The following is a 16,535-nucleotide window of genomic DNA, read 5'->3' on the forward strand; positions in this document are numbered from 1 at the left end:
TAACGAAAAAAGTAACTACCTCTGTGATTGGCTTTGAAAATGTATACATGTTTTTACTTTTGTTTGGGAAAGTCTTGGATTTGCTAACAGTTAACCACGTCTGCTACAGTTAATGTGAAGCCAGTATGCTGTTTAGAGAAAGTCTTGTGAACATTTCATCAACTGATAGGCAATGACTACTGGAAACATTGTTACTGTAGAAAGGGAAGTAAAAGAGTTTGGGGAAGTGAAGAAAGAGACGGCAGAGTGACAATGAAAAGGAGACTGGTGTACATAAAGTTTCATGTTTTGTAACTGACAATATTTTACAAAACGAAACATAAATGAAAAGCATTAACAGCAGATTGTTGAATGCTGTCAATGTTTTCTATGAGGATCCACAGATCCACCATAGATTTACACTGGGGGCCGAGCTGAATGCTGCGGTGGATCTGCAGATCTGCAAAAAAACTACCAAACTGGACTTCTTTACAAGAAACGTAGGAAGAGTTAAACATAGTGACAATTTAGGAGTGGTATAAAAAAAATAAAAGATGAAAGGAAGTCTGTGATTTGCTAAGTATAGGAGTATGAGTAAGAGCATATGGGAAAAGGGAGCCACTTTAGGTACTTTTCAACTGAGAGTGGAGGAGGATTACCATGGTTCTTACTTGATATTCTCAGTGGAAAACAGATGCTAAGAGATACTACAAATATCAGGGCATCCAGCGAAAGCAAACATGGAAAATCAAGGTAAGCAGCAAGACTGCTGGTGGTGAAAACCCTTCCGAGGTCAGGAACCGGAAATGAAACTAAGCGCTGAGGTCCGGGAGGGCGGCCCCTAAATAGCCCAACCCTCATCCTACCATGCATTTCTAGTCATATGGAAAAAACCCACCCATTAGAGAGAGAATGAAACACTAAATTGGCACCCACAAACAACCCCATCAATCTCAAAAGCAAGACACAGCCACAAACCACAGGAAAAAAGGAGATGAGAGAACAAATGGGTAAGGTATAAATACTTGAATACAGGGCTCAGCATTATACCAGGAGCATGTGACAGGGTATAATAGATGTAACCTTTATTGGCAAAGATAAACAGTAGCCTTGCTAAGGTGCGTGTTGAGTACTGGTGATTCAGGATGTAACAGAGTGACCATGTATTGCAGTTTTGGTGAAACAGAAGGGATGGTAAGTATTTAGTCAGGTGCAGCGGTAAGGGTTCCACGGACGGTCCAACTGCTGATAATGGTGCACCACCTTCCCTCTCTCTTATCATCCTCTGATGCATCCTTGTATGTATGGTTTTCAGGTGTTTCAAAGCAGAGGATGTGCCATGTGAACATTTCTTCACAGTACTTCTTGACAATTTCTTGATGCATGGATTCCTTTTGACAACTTTCTTTTCTTCTGACAGTCTAGAGAAATATTTCCAAACACTGGAGTAATTCTTTGGAGGTGGTTAGTCTTCGTCTTCTTCATCCTGCTCTTTCAGTTTGCTTCTATCTTCAGCAAAAGAGTCCTTAGCTTTAAAACGCTCTTCTTGAAAAATATGATGAAGTTGGGCTGCAGAGACTGTCTCCAGAGAGATGTGAAACTGAAATACCTGATTTAGGATATCGTTTTATCTGTGGTTGGGTGGGCAGATTTGTGGTGGCATTGCAGCAGATCTGCAGATCCATAATTTGTATGGAAAACAGAGAAAGACTAATACTTTGTTATGTTCATTTGTTTATTGTTAGTTTTAAATTTATAATAGTAAATGTGTTAATAAATTGCATTTATAAACTTGTAGAAATGTATACTACTAAATTGAACTTATGAGTGAATTTGTAGTACAATTTATATTTAAAAAAACTGAAATTCACTCAAAAAAACAAAGGTTACAGGGGCCTTATAATTTGGAAACAGCATTAACAAACTGTAGAAATTTACTGAAAAAATGTAAGGTTACAGGGACGTTATAGTCAAGAAAAAGATTTTGTTTTACCTCAGAAAAAACAAAGGATCCACACACATTATAACTATGGTCAGATTTTCACGCACAAAACCATAAAAATTCAGCAGGTATAGTTACCTAAACTAACTATAACTTATGCTTTGGCAATGTACTGCTTATGTTCTCGCATATTACATCACTCATGACATGATCAGTGACATCTCTTATGACATCTCAAATGACATCCGCGGCAAAATAGAAAAATAAAAAACAAGCTCAGGCATTCAAGACGCCCATAAGTGATCCAGCGTGATTAAGTCTTTGAACGTAGGAACGGAATGTGAAGAATCCATTTCCTAGTTAACACTCCAACCCAGTATTAACTGTTCTACTCTGGAGAGTTAAAACTCCATGACGCCAAAGTGTTAAAACAATTAGAGAAACATTGTTATATCCCATATCTGCTCTCCAGAATAGGCTCATGTGTGTTTGGGTGACTTACCTCCCTCAGCCTTTGCTTCATCATCTCTGCTTAGTACATGAGTTTCCACTGCCTCAAGCACTGAGGCAGATAAAAGACAAATGAGTGAACATGCATGGCTCAGCAATGACACAACTGAATACCTGGCGTACATGAAAACAATGTCCAGTGCTGTATCCTGTCATGCACAGCTCTAAAGGTGTGGTAGGGTTTTCTTATTAATAATGCATGACGTACTTCTCTTTTAATGTGATGACAGAGAGAGCACTGTCTGTCTTCCTACAAAAATATCAACGACACAAACATGGACACTGTGTGAAACAGGGACAGAATAGCCTGTTGCTTTATTGTGCTCAGACCCATACGGTTTGTGGATGGAAGGTAGAGGAGAAACAGCCTTGTAGGTAAAGGTGAACTATGAAACGAGGTTCGAATATAGATTTTGGCTCAATGTCCTGTCATTCTAGGCAAATCATTTAATATATCCGCTTCCAAAAATGCCTAACACATTCTGGCGTGCACGTAATGCCATAATTTTAAGTTTGCACTATATAAAACTGCAAAAGTGTTACGCCTCCGTCAATTACGAGAGAGGCATGTGATGGATCAGGGTTTTTGCAAAATGAAACCTGCTCGTATTAAATGAAAATTACTAATCATGTGGAGTGTAAACTAAATGCGAAAAGGGGCTAACATAAGAGAAAATAAAATTCTGCAAGCACAAACTAAAATGTTGGAGTAGACTGCAAGTGCTTATGACTAATGGCAAATAAAAGAACTAATGCTGCTTTTTTATTTTATATTAATATACGTTGGAAATAACATTAGTTCAGGGTGCACATGGGTAAAAGCAACACATGGGGTGGGTGCATTTTGATATAGCATTATAAGTGGTAAATAATGACTGTGTTTGTTTTTCGTAGAAGTATGGATTTCTGCTATGCATTTTAGAAAATAAATGCGAGTTTAAGCTGAGTGAAGAGGGAAGGCAGAAACTGTTTGTCCTTCATGGGTCCTGTGTGCCTGCCAACATTTAAGTGAGAAACAAAATAATCTTCGGAGGAGGAACACTTACTCAAGAGAGAGGCATAAATGAACAATGGAGGCACAAAAGTTGTTACATGACCGAGATGAAGGAAATGTGTACTATGATGAGAGCTTGAAATTGTATTCCCTGGGCTGGAAGTTGATAAAATTAATAAAAAGGACAATGGTCAGTCTTACCGAAGCATCATGACGAGAGCGATGTGACAGTACACCCCCTTTCTTAACCAATATAATGCAGAGAAATTCTGTGTTATGATAAAATGTGGGTTGGTCTTTTTGGGTTTTTGAGTATAATCAATCAATCAATCAAAATCTTTATTCTGATACAACTATATTCATAAAATCACAGATTAAATAGCAGCATGACAATATATTGATCAATAAAAAAAGTACAATTGATTAAAAAGAGATGCAACCTCAAAAAACATTTTCTAAATAGGGACTTGTAAGGTATATGTGGTATCTGTCATAAAAAGTAATATATATCACATCAATAGACAGGGATCTGGATATTTTGACAATGATCATAAGTATGATATTAATATAAAATCATTAAAAACAGTCTTCAAGAGATATACATTGTGTCAGGTGCAGGTACTGCTGCCTTCAGAAATGAGCCTACACGAAAAATTAATTCATCCTCTTCCAGTTTAAGAATTTTCATGTAAGCAGCTTTGTAGTGAGTGGTGGCACTTTTTTGTTTTTTACATGGCATCAAAAACTATTTAGTGTATTTTGAATTTAGACGGAAAAGCAATCCTCTCTCCCATTGGCCTATGGGTTTTAAAAGATGGACGGCAAATGAGAGGTATCCTCTATGGACATATACCTGGCAATGGAGTTTTTTTTCTACCTCCTTTCCAAATCGTGCTTTGCTATACTGTGCGCACAGAACCTCCTGTAAGGCTTTTTTGTTTATTCCCTCCATATCAGTAGGATATGCACATGATTCACGCTATTTAAGCGCTCTCTTACAGCAGCAAACCAAGGTAAATCCCAGCCCTTTTCTCACTTAAGGCAATCTGTTATTATATCTCTAGTGAGGGTCTCTGACGGGTTTTTCCAGATTGCAAGCCAGAATATAGCCGGGCGAGCCCTAATATCTTCAACATATGGCAGTTTCAGTTCTTTATGACAAACATACTGTGATGAGGAAATTGGAGCTCCGAGGAGTTTTCAACAGAGTCTATTTTCTTCACCCTGAAAGCTGCTACACTTTGTAAAACCCCAAACATCTGCGCCATATGTTGCAGTAGGGATACCCCGTCATTTAAAAATGGTATTAATAACTAAAACCACCTGTGTTTTTTTGGGTTGTGGAAGGCCGAGGATTGAATTGATAGCTTTTGAAAACGTACTCCTACTATGCGCCACTGGTCAACCCAAGAACCATTTGTTGCAAATACCAGCCCCAAATAAGAAAAAGTGCAAGTGCAGTGTAACCTTTCAGAGTCTATAGTAATTGTATTAATGGGATATTTTTTCAGTCATGTGAACAAAGGAGGAGACATGGGGAGGGCTATTTTTAACACAGGTCCAGCATATGTGCCCAAAAACTGAGAACAACAGGAATTGGTATGCAGTTCATACCAGGTTATTATAGTGACTAAAAGGGGGATACAGGTTTGTATGTCCAGAAGGGAGGATTGGAAATTCCTCCTTTCAGGTAAAGTGCCCTCACACACCCAGCCCGCTAGGTGCTTCACCAGAATGGATTGAATCTGGACAAAGTGCTGTCAGTACACTTAGCTTGATTTCAGCACTCCTAATATTTGCATGAATTACCGCTGATGTGAAACAGAAATAACCTTGATCATAAAGACACTGTAGAAAGTATTTTTAATATTTCCTTTTTTTACTTTCCCCATTTTTTCTAGTTCCCTAACAAGTTATGTTTTCCTGTTATTTTAAAAGGACACGTAATGTGTGGTTTCACAGTATTTGTTTAATTGCAAAAACTCCTGAAGCTGGATGGCGGACATTAAAAGCAAGAGAGACAAATATATCTAGCCAGGTTGGGCAGCTTCTTCCTACCTCATCAGAAATGGACTGCAGTATTGCACAGTCTGCATGTCACCATTTTATTACCTGTTGCCTTTCTTTATAATGTTCTGGGTGATGTAAACATGTAAGAAAAGAGACATCTATTGCCATTGCCCATTTGAGCACAATTGGGAATCAGAGAATAATTCGATATTGAATTTTGCGGACTGCTGAAATCCACCCCTTCTTTCTGTGAATTTGGTAATATTTTCGGTTTCTGTGGATCTGTCCACTTAATCCCAATTTGCCGGACAGAAATATGGGGACACAGGTAGTAATACAAGCCCCAATCCAGGGGGAGGTGGACAGATATATATTTTTTACTTTAGTTTAACTTCATTTAAATTTTTGATTAAGTTAGCTACTCAAATGTATGATATTATGAGGTGTCTTCAATATTACAATGCATTGACCCATATATATGTGAAGACAGTGTTTGTAAACTAAAATGCAATATGATGAGTATTGAAGCTGATGACATGCAGTCAGAAGGCAATCAATGGTATTCAAATGCATCTAATGAGTCATGTAAAATACAGTTTAAAAATGGCCGACATGATCGACTGCATCCTGGCCCCATAGGAGAGTCCATTATTTGTGTTGTTTAGACAATCTAGCATATGGTGTTTTAAAATAAGGAGGGAGTAAACGTAGCCTGACCTGTGACCAAGGAGCTGGCTGCTTGGAAATGCCTTGGCCTTTTTAGGTTTCGCCCTGGCGTTGCAACTGCGTAGCAGTTGCTCCGCACAGGGCGAAATCTCATGATCCTACATATGGGGCTTTGGTCCCGCCTCTGTCTCCCATTGGCTAGCTCCATAAATGGAGGCTAGCCATTGGGAGACAGAGGCTGTCAATCACGCTTTCCCGTGAAAACACGATTCGGGGGCGTTTCTCTGTCATTTTTTAGGTCCGGCCCCTTTGTCCTGGTCCGCGCTGTCATTGGCTGCCGGCCCGGGACACCCCGTGACGTCATTCCCCGGGCCACGCTGTGATTGGCTGCCGGCCCGGGACACCCCCGTGACGTCATTCCCGGGCCGCGCTGTGCTCGGCTGCCGGCCCGGGACCTGACTTGTTTTTTCACGCATGTAACCCTAAGTCCTTATGTTTTCAACTGGTTCTTATGTAAAGCGCTCTGACACCTTTGGGTAAAGTTCGCGCTATATAATATTGCACAAATAAATAAAGAAATAAACAGCACGGCATAAGCCCCATAACGTGTGTGAACAGGCGTGCCCAACAACGTCAGCCAAGAACAGACCAACGGCCATCAGGAGCCTTCACATCCAGAGTCACCGGCGTCGCCACCTTAAGCGGTCTGGTACGCGAAGGACAGACCCGCTGAACTATGGCGGAGCTCTGACTAGCCACAGACAACTCTAAAATGAACCATTCCCCGGACCCCCGCCCAAAGTCAAAGGAGTTTGTTTAATGGTGTTGAATGCGGTCCTACGCAACAGCCAATCAGCATTTCGAAGGATGTGCTTCAAAGCTCCAATTCTCGGTCACCTTACATGTTAGGCGTTCCTACTCGCAGACAACTCCGAAGATGTGACCAGCAGTGGGATTGTCTGTTGTGCGACCTGGAAGTGCTACAATTACAACAGATGCCATTCATTCAAAGGTGATGAACGATTAATGGGCATCAGGTTGAATCATGGATGGTTCGTGCAGCGAACCAAGTGCGTACCCCGAGCTGCCCAATTGCCCCCCAACTTCTCCTCCCCGCCCAGACACTTCCCTTCCCCACTCGGCTGAGCTCCCCCTCCTTCCCCCACGTCCGGGTCGGAGCGCTGGCAGCCGCTCCACCCGGGTGCACCCCCTGCCCGTGATCTGCCCTCTCCCCGGCCACCCTCCGCTTCACCCCGCCCTCATCTTCGATTTCTGCCCCCCCCTTCCGCCGTTTCCTCTTTCGACCTCCGCTGTCACCGTTCGCCCCGAGCCTCCACCCGAGCTCTGGTCAACCCGAGGGGTGCTGTCTCCCCGAACTCTGCCGCCCCCACCCCCCCGGATCCGAGCTGTGCCTCGTGTGCTCCGAGCTTGGCTGCTCATCCCGACCAGCTCCGGGCACCCGAATTCTGCAAGAACCCCACCCCCACCGAGCCGCCGCGTGTGCTCCAGGGTCTGCTGCTGACCGGGGGTGGGGGCTCGGTTCATCCAAACTCTGCAACTACAGGAGGGCTCCAAGCTCTGCCCCCCCACTGGAGGAGCACCGGCCATCTCCGCGGGGTAGGACTCCGCCCCACCCCCCGCTCTGCCCCTAGAGACCCGAGGTCCTGAAGAGCTCTGTGCCCCCCGCGTCTGCGCGCCCCCTCACCAGACCCGAGTGGTGCCCATCAGCCCCTGCACCCATCCTCCCCGGCTGGTGTTCGAGCCGGGCCCCGCCCAAGGAAACTAACTGTTGACGGGGTCCCCCTCTCTCTTCAAACACCCCATCTCGTTCCACACTCCTTCTATCCTGAGGGGCTTCGGTCCCTCTCACCCAACAACTCTCACTCCCCACCCTCTAATGTCTCTCTTTGCCCCTGCAGGTGTCTCCGGCCCTGGAGCTGCCCCCGGCCCTGAGGTAAGAGAGAGTTTGTTGGGGGGTCCGAGGGTGGGGCCATGGGTGGTGGTGGCATCAGTCCGTGATGTACACCGGGGCACTTGACCGGGCGTGGTTGCAGGGGATGTGCGCAGGGAGTGACGCGCAGGGTTGTAAGGAGGGATGCATGGGTGTCAGGAGGGATGCATGGGTGTGAGGAGGGATGCATGGGCTCTAACTTTGTCAAAGGCGAAACCGTTGCATTGTAAATGCTTGTTTTTACTGCAGTTGCAATGAATGCACTTGAATCGCAATGGAGCCGCAGTCTATTTCTTTTATGTGCTGTCAGATGGGCTTGCTATAAAGGTGAAGTGGTGTTTTGGTATATAAGTATTTGTGTGTCTATACGTCTGTATTCTGTGGAACATTTTCTTTTCCCCTATGATCAGTGAATCTTGGCCCAGTAAGTGAAAACCTGGAGACTGAGCAAGATAAACAAACAATGACTCATGATGTGGCATACACCTGTTAGCTGACTGCTATAGGCAAAGTCCGTCAAACTACCAGAAATGTGCCTGTCATTCCTTATTGTGATTCACTTATCAACATACATAAGAATATTGGTGACATGTTTAAAAAAAGCCTATATATGTGGATTTATCTGCTGCATAGATGCACCTTATTAATTTTTCTTTCTATGTACCATGTTTAATGTATAACTCTTAGCCGTGCAAACATATATTGCAAAAACAGCTATATAGACATACCTAATTATTATGTGAAAAGCATACATAATCCGGTATTTCTTAATGCAAAATGCACCACTGCACCATAAATTGGCATTGAGAACGTATTTTGTTCTAAGAAAATAGCACTAAATACTTCAGGACAGGGAACAACAGTAACCAGCAGCCACTAGCTTTCTCATAGTTTGTTGATCCTGTGCTCCCGTGGTAGCATTTCTTTTAATTACTCAAGCTGGCAATAGTGTAGATTATGTCATCTTGGCATCACAAGAGCAATGCATGCTTACTGAAATCACTCCGATTACTGCAGTGTAATTAAAATTTCACCTGGGTTTAATAAAATGATGATGGAATAGAATTCTTCCACAGAAAAGCCTGAAATCAGACTTTGAAACAATATTTTTGTCTAGACCCCTAGACTGCAGTCAGTACCAAGCCTCAGGCAATATCACAAAAACGATGTGCTTGGGGGAAACAGTGCAAAGATATTACCAAAAAGATGTTAAAGTCACTTACTTACATTAAGCATGCTGCATAGCAAACATTTCCCAGATTGCACCTCAGTACCCAAATACAAAACCCAACATACCGACGCCCAGTGATCTCTAGTTTAATAGAACAGTGTACATTCTTACCTGCAGTCTGGTTGGCCTCCGACACAATTTGAAGCCATCCGTTCAAGTCCTTCCAAATATTTTGATAAATACTGAGGCTAGAGGGTTTTGACACCACATTCTGAATGTCTTTGAGGATTGTAGCAAGGCTGAATTTGAATAAAAAATAAGAACATGATGAGTTAATAGTGCATTCCCTTTTTTGTTGATTGAATACATACGAAGTGTGTTGCAAGGTTTCGCAAAACAATAAACTATTAAACACTTGAGACACGCCACTGGGCACTCAGGAGTTCACTGTAATTATATATTGTCTTCTATTCCCCTGAAAAAAAGCCTTATCCTTTCCTTAGATTTTGAATGTTAACTAATAAAATGACTTTTATGTTAATACTAGGCCTGGGCTGTGAACTCCACTCTGTTCGTGGAGCATGCAGAGTTCTGAAAAACCCTGTTCCTTTCTCACTTGCACTCACCAACGTCAGGTTGATGAGCGCAAATCAAAAAAATCCACCTCCCAGCTAAATTTTTCAATGCAGGGGGTTGGATTTCTCAATGCGGGTAGTCGCGGATGGTCACGGCCGCTTGAGTAGAGAAACCTTCTGTTCACGTTGAGAAAGCTGCTACTCGAGTAGAAAATCTACTCGAGCACCAGAAAAGAAGTAGCGCCCTCTTGCGCTGCGCTTGGTGCCATTTAGGTTGATTTTACAGCGCAGGACAAACAACCAGCGCTAAAAATCAACACGAACAGCATGATCAAATGCACTCTGCGATTTGAGGAACTCCGTGTAGCGCAGCGGAATTTTTCAGCTCTGCTTCGCTCTCCGTTCAGGCCTAGTCAATAAATAATTCAAATAATGTACACGCATACTTTAGCAATAAACAAGAATGCAAAAAGCAAATACAATTTATAAAAACAGACATTAGGATATATTTTTTTTAAGTTCAAGCAAAGGTTTATTGAAAAAATGAAAATGATCATTAAAACAATACTTCGTAAATGCAGTTATTTGTTGATACAAAGATGCATAAGGGTGTAATAAAGAGTAATAATGATGTATAATTTCCATTAAAATGGCAAAATGATAATATATAAGCTGATATGAATACAGTCAAAGGTTCACAGAAATCGTAAATAGCAACATATGACAGAAATACACAATTTAAATAAATAAATAAATGAATGAATAATATATATGTATGTATATACATATACATATATTATATACGATGATAAATCAAACATAATTATAGACAAAGTACAGAAGGTCAGGGAGGCTTGATAACTTCTTGCTGTGAGGAAGCGGGTAGAGAAGTTCTTTTCACGGTGTCATCTAGAAATTGTGTGAGTGGGCCCCAAAGATGAGAACGTTTAGTAGCAAGAGAGATAGGATGAACGGGTGTTGTATCGAGGCGATGGTTGTGACATACGGCATACCACCAAGCTAAATAGGACAATTTAGAGGAATCTTTCCAATTTTTTGATATTTGCTGAAAAGCTACAGATATTAACAAATCAACGAGTGGTAACTAACATTGACTCGTTTTCCAGTCCAGTGTTTAGCTACCTAGAAAAATGTTTGTGGTGGATAGGGAAATGTAGTTTTCTTTTATTTTTTAACTTTGCAAACTTTAAGATGTCAATGACAATGATGTTGTTTTAGGAAAATCTTTGCTCCGATGTGGGTGGAAAATCTCTCTCACTTCACACAGACACCTTTTATTGACCACATTAGCAAACCTGAACTGGATTTGAATGCTCAAGGCCAATTCAGAATGTGTACTGAAATGATGTACATAAAGCAAGGAAACCATTTTTTTATCATACAGACAGACAACGGCTAAGAACCTACGGTCTACTTGACTGATCCAATATGGACAACAGTGTGAACTTGCGATTAGATCAACACCACAGAATATTCAGTAATGCTAAAATAGATTCTCTCATTATCCCCTGATTGTCTTCATGCCCCCCATCAAGGGCTGAGATGCATCGATACCTGCCATAGGAACCCAATACCCATGCACTGTCCCTGAGACTTTGGCCCATATCCTCATATCCTACCCTGTGATGACACTGAGCAGCCTTTTGAGGTCATCACAGCTTAAAACAGTTCTTCCACAGTAACAATCTCCTGATATCCCAAAACTGTGATGCACAATTTCAAAGGATAGATGGGAGTACCATACCAGTTCATATCCCCCTTTCACCTTGCTATGTGGATTTGATGATCCAGAGAGCTGGGGTACTCTACATGTCCCATCCTTTGTCCCCCCCTGCTTCTGACTTGGTCAGCATGATGGTGTACAATGAACAAAGAGCAGGTAACTTAAGCCATGTTAGTACGTGCCCCTCCCAACAGGTGCTTGTTCACAGCAATTACTGCAACTTTACTCCTGCAAAGACCCCAAAGGATTCTTCCCTGCAACCAGAGCAACATGTATTGGAACAGGAAATTGGGCATTTGCGCAGGAGGGCGTAGCTAGAAAGTAAACACACATCATAATAAACATTGCCAAACCAATGATTGAGGAAACTGCATGTGCTCGGCCGCACAACTCTCAGCCGTGGTAGAGGAAACATATAAAAAGGGATGGGCTTGAACATACCAACTGGCACATATAACATAATGGATTTCTAAAAGAGACAAATATAATTGAAATCAACATAAAGCTTGATGGGCACATTTTAGAGAGATTTTGATGAGCGGAATAATACCATGAAGACTCTAGGTTTGAGTGGGTTGTGTAAGGGCAAAGGTAGAAGACATGCTAATATATGCATGACCTACTCCTCCTAAGAGTGCACAGACAGGGAGGGATGTTGGATTTTCCTGTGCTGTAGGTGGCTTTTCTGGTCTCATTTCTTTCATACTACCGTGGATCTTGTAGTCAAACATTTATAATAAGGACGCTGGACCTGCAGCGTTCAGGGTATCGTGGCCTGTGGAGGCGTGTGAGCTGTTTTAATGTTTATTGTGTGGCAGATCTATGGAATGACGCTGCAGAGCGTTGATGGTGTTACCAGGGGACAACCACAGCTTTGGTCTTTAAAAAAGCACATTTACCCTAAAGGGTCTAACGATTGTGCGTTTCTAGCAATTTGTGTGGAAGTAAAGTTTGTATTAGCTCTTCTGTACCGCTTTCAATACTGTGACACTTATGGACCATATACCATATACATACCAATCAAAGACTAGCAATGCCATAATTTGCAAGAGGTGCCTAGTAGTCTGAATGAAATGGTGTTAGGACCTGAAAGTGACTTTCAAAATGTGCCATTTCAGAGAACAGAGTCTGAGTTTGTGGACTGTAAAAAGTACAGATGCACATTAAAATCTGTGGCTGAGAAAGACGAAATGTTGATGCCAATGTTAGAAATCGAACATAATTACAGCTCGGGGCATGGAAATGTAATTCCTCCTTCTAATACAAACAGGGGATATCCCATTTTGGGTCGAAGTAGAACAGCTTGATTTCTCACGTTGTTCATGTTATGACAATGCAGAGAAAGGGGCTTTGAGCATGTGTACTTTGAATCATCCACTTTGAATCATCCAGTTTCAGAATTAAGTGAGACATTGTCTTTTCACCTTTGGATTATTCTACTAGAGAGTCAATCAGCTATACCTACTTTTTACAAGGAAGATTGGTGAGAGAAAAAAGGCAATCCTACTGGATCACTTGCAGCTTTGGGGTTTGGGGGTACCGGGTGCAAGCACTGGGTGGCCAGCTGTGTCCTGAGCACAGAGCCATGCATAGTCATGCAGTTAGGCTCTCAAACTGGCTGGTGGACTGCAACAACAGCCTCAGCTGCACAGTCCACCACCATAATCAGTCTGGTATGCTCCACCGGGAGAAAGTGAGTCTTGAGCTCTGTGTATTTGCCACCTATCAGTGCAAAGCCAGTCTACTCTGATTCACAATGAAACCTTTCCATAAATCTGTAAATAAAAGTACATAGAGATTTCATTTTATTTCTCTTAATAAAAGGGGCTCACAGAAGAGGTTTTCAAACCAAAATGTCAGAGGACACGGGTGCTAAGGTCGATGGCTGCGGAAGACCATGCCTCCGATTAGCCTCAGGTGACCACTGCCCCACCCCCAACACAGGTGGTTTGTGTCCAGCTTGCTGGCTGGTGTTCCCGGCGATTTTCGACGATTTTGAGAACGACTTTCTCCACGAGGCGGGCTCGGTTTCCTGGTGACAGCCCTGGGCGATATGCGGTGTGAATTTCCCGCTAGTGTGTCTGTCCCGGTGCAGCATTGGTGACTGCGAGGTTTTCAGCGGTCACAGGAGAGCTGACGGGAGCGGCCGTGGATCACAGAGCACATTCAGGAAGGTGAGGAGGAGACGGGCGCTTTCCCTAATGGGGATTCGGAGCAATTTGAGGCCACGAGCAAACAATTAAGCATCCGCTAGATCCCTGCCAGGTATTTAAAAAACACATAATTTAAGACAGGTTTCTATGGGAGGGAAAGCCTTATAAATTTAACAAGGGAAAGTAAACAAGATAAAAAGGCAAAAATAAAAGGAAACCATAAGATTCAAGGAAGAAGCAGATACTGGGAGACCCCCATGAGCTGATATCGGCGAAAGGGGGTAGAGAGAGCAAAGGCGATCAAGGTGATCAAAGCGAAGGCGAAGGAAGGTGGTAAAGAGACACAGAGAGGGTATATCACTGCCACAGTCTATAGACATAACAAAGAAGAGGTAAAAATGGGCGAAACTCTAAAACATGGGAATGCCATTACCAAAATTGACTCCGCGGCCCGCCTTAAGGCTAGAACACGTTGAGCCCAGGCTAAAGAGGCCAAAGAGATAGCCAGGCTGGCTAGTAAGGAGAACTTCTCCAACTCATATAGACTTGACAGCACCCTTGAGAGTTCAGAAGAGGATCTGCCCCCCCATAGTATCTTCAGAACAGGTGGATGAAGCAAATACAAGTATAACTGCTGCCACACCCCAGTAGGATATCCCTGTGGCAGAGGGTCCTAAAAAGGGGAAAGAGGCCAAACAATTGGCTTTATTCCTGAAGAAAGCTACCTTACAATCGCCTTCTCCAGCTCTAGTCCAGTCCAGAAACTGTCCAAAGAGCCTTCAGTAATGTCAGCGTCATCTGCAGCTGCACCTGCAACAAATCTGGCTTTTAATAATCAGGAAGAATTGCAATGTAATCCTGAACCTGATCATTCGACAATTTCTGAGGCGTGTATGGGCCAAGATATAAGTCATGGTGGCATGACCTCTTTAATTTCATCAAAGGAACCGACTACTCAAAATACGAGCCAATCCAGGCCACAAGGAATATCAGAAAAAAATAATATAATCGCCTTAAATATGTCAGCAACCACGAGGACGACTTTCCAAGCTGAGATGTAGCCTCAACCTTGTATGCCATTGTAGGATCAGGCATCGTGAAATGGCCAGGTGTCTCCTGAAGAAACCATGGTCAGAAATATGTTTCCAGGTGCGGATACACTTCATAACGATCCTAGCCTAAGCACGGACTTAACAGGTGAATATCAACTGAGTATTAAAGATATGCTGAATTTAATACTGGATGAAATTCGCGAGCTGAAGAGATCTCAGAAAATTGAAATTGCTTCTCTGCACGAGCGATAGGGGAAATTGAAGAAACAATGTCATGCCTTCCTATCAAACTTCAGAAGGTGGAAGCCAGAATTTCAGTGCTAGAGGACCAGATGCTCACAGTAATTGGGGAAGTTAAAGAGGCAGTCAAGAACAAATGTTATTTGAAAAACAAATTTGAGGATTTGGAAAACCATTCTCGGAGGTCCAATCTCCGGATAGTCGGAGTTCCTGAAGGCATTGACGGCTCCCAAACTCTGCTATGGGTTAACTCTTTTATCAAGCAAAAGGTTCTCCCGGAATTTGAAGGTGATGTCACTATTACCAGGGCTCATTGTTTTCCAGCCCAGCCTTTCCCCAATTCCACAATACCGCGGACAATATTGGTAATTTTGCAGACTATCGGGTTAAAGAAAGAATTCCGACAAAAGCAATTCAACAGAGACTGTTTTTTGTAAACAAAACTGTTAAATGTCATATTTTCTCCGATATGACTGCTGCCGCTGCAAGAAGGAGAAAAGAGTTTGTTAAGATCCTTCATTAATTTAAAGCTAACGGTGCTCAAGCATCAATTGCTCAGCAATCAAAATTGAGAGTCTGGTCAAGGGCAAATTTTTTATGTTTTCTGACTTAGATGAATCCCAGGCACTATTGTAAGAGATCTCGCAAGGCTCTAGGGCCTAAAAAGAAAGGAAAGGTTTAATGTAATTTTATAAGACGGAAAGGGGAGAGCTCTCTATGCCAAAAGGCAATGTTTAAATGTTGATTGGTTAAATGGTTAAATGACAAGGGGTCTTCCTTATTTTAATGCAAGATGCGCCTGCCAGCACACTAATTGATGTTATTATTGGGGGTACGGGGGCTAGTGGGGTCACTTGGGTGTAATCACATGACACCCAGGCTAGATGGGAGGGGCGAAATGTGGTTAGCGTGGTTTGTAAGGGGTTTTCCACATTTCAGTGGGGGGTTTCTTTAGGGGTAGGAAGGGTAGGACTGGGTTAACAGCAGTAAAAAGAGTAAGAGCAAAAGGTACCGATATTGCACAACTGAAAGCTTGAGGCTACTTTACAATTAGAAACCTTGATAGAAACTAATAAATGTAATCAGTCAATTCTAATAGAATTTTAAATAAACACAAATACGGCGCCCTGATAAAATGGCTAATATCCTTTATTCCCCAATTTGTGTTCTTTCAGGAGACACATTTTTTTTTTTCTTTTTTTTTTTTTTGCGTAAGACATTTATTGTACAGACAAAAGGGCAATAAGTACACTGCGTCACGCCAACAACCCGGAGGCAGGCCGCTATGATAATCACATCTTATATCCAGCAGTGCAGTAGTCTGAGGGGAACCAACACAGCGGTCCTCGTGAACCCCAAAGGGGGCATACAAAGCAGAGAATTACACGCATCCGAACAGTGTAACTTTTAGCATGATCAATGGTCTTACTTTTCACGTTTTACCAGTGCTGTAGACAAACAAGTGAACATGAAGGTTCTGAGGCCGTTACAAAGCTGGCATCAGAGCACAGCCTGTGGAATCGGCAAATCCAAAGGATGCATCTACCA

General features: G+C 42.5%; 1 protein-coding gene across 3 annotated transcripts in view; it reads right to left on the reverse strand.

Moving 5' to 3' along the window:
* Positions 1 to 16,535, reverse strand: part of LOC144818798 (phospholipid-transporting ATPase ABCA1-like) — a 3,252,877-nt gene that overhangs the window by 2,875,425 nt on the left and 360,917 nt on the right. For all 3 annotated transcript variants that reach the window (XM_078676562.1, XM_078676560.1, XM_078676561.1), the window contains exon 5: positions 9,395 to 9,522. In XM_078676562.1, coding sequence (XP_078532688.1) covers positions 9,395 to 9,522 — 128 coding nt within the window. The remainder of the gene's footprint in view (positions 1 to 9,394; positions 9,523 to 16,535) is intronic.

Source organism: Lissotriton helveticus, chromosome 2_1, assembly GCF_964261635.1.
Source record: "Lissotriton helveticus chromosome 2_1, aLisHel1.1, whole genome shotgun sequence".
In the NCBI taxonomy this organism is placed as follows: Eukaryota; Metazoa; Chordata; class Amphibia; order Caudata; family Salamandridae; genus Lissotriton; species Lissotriton helveticus.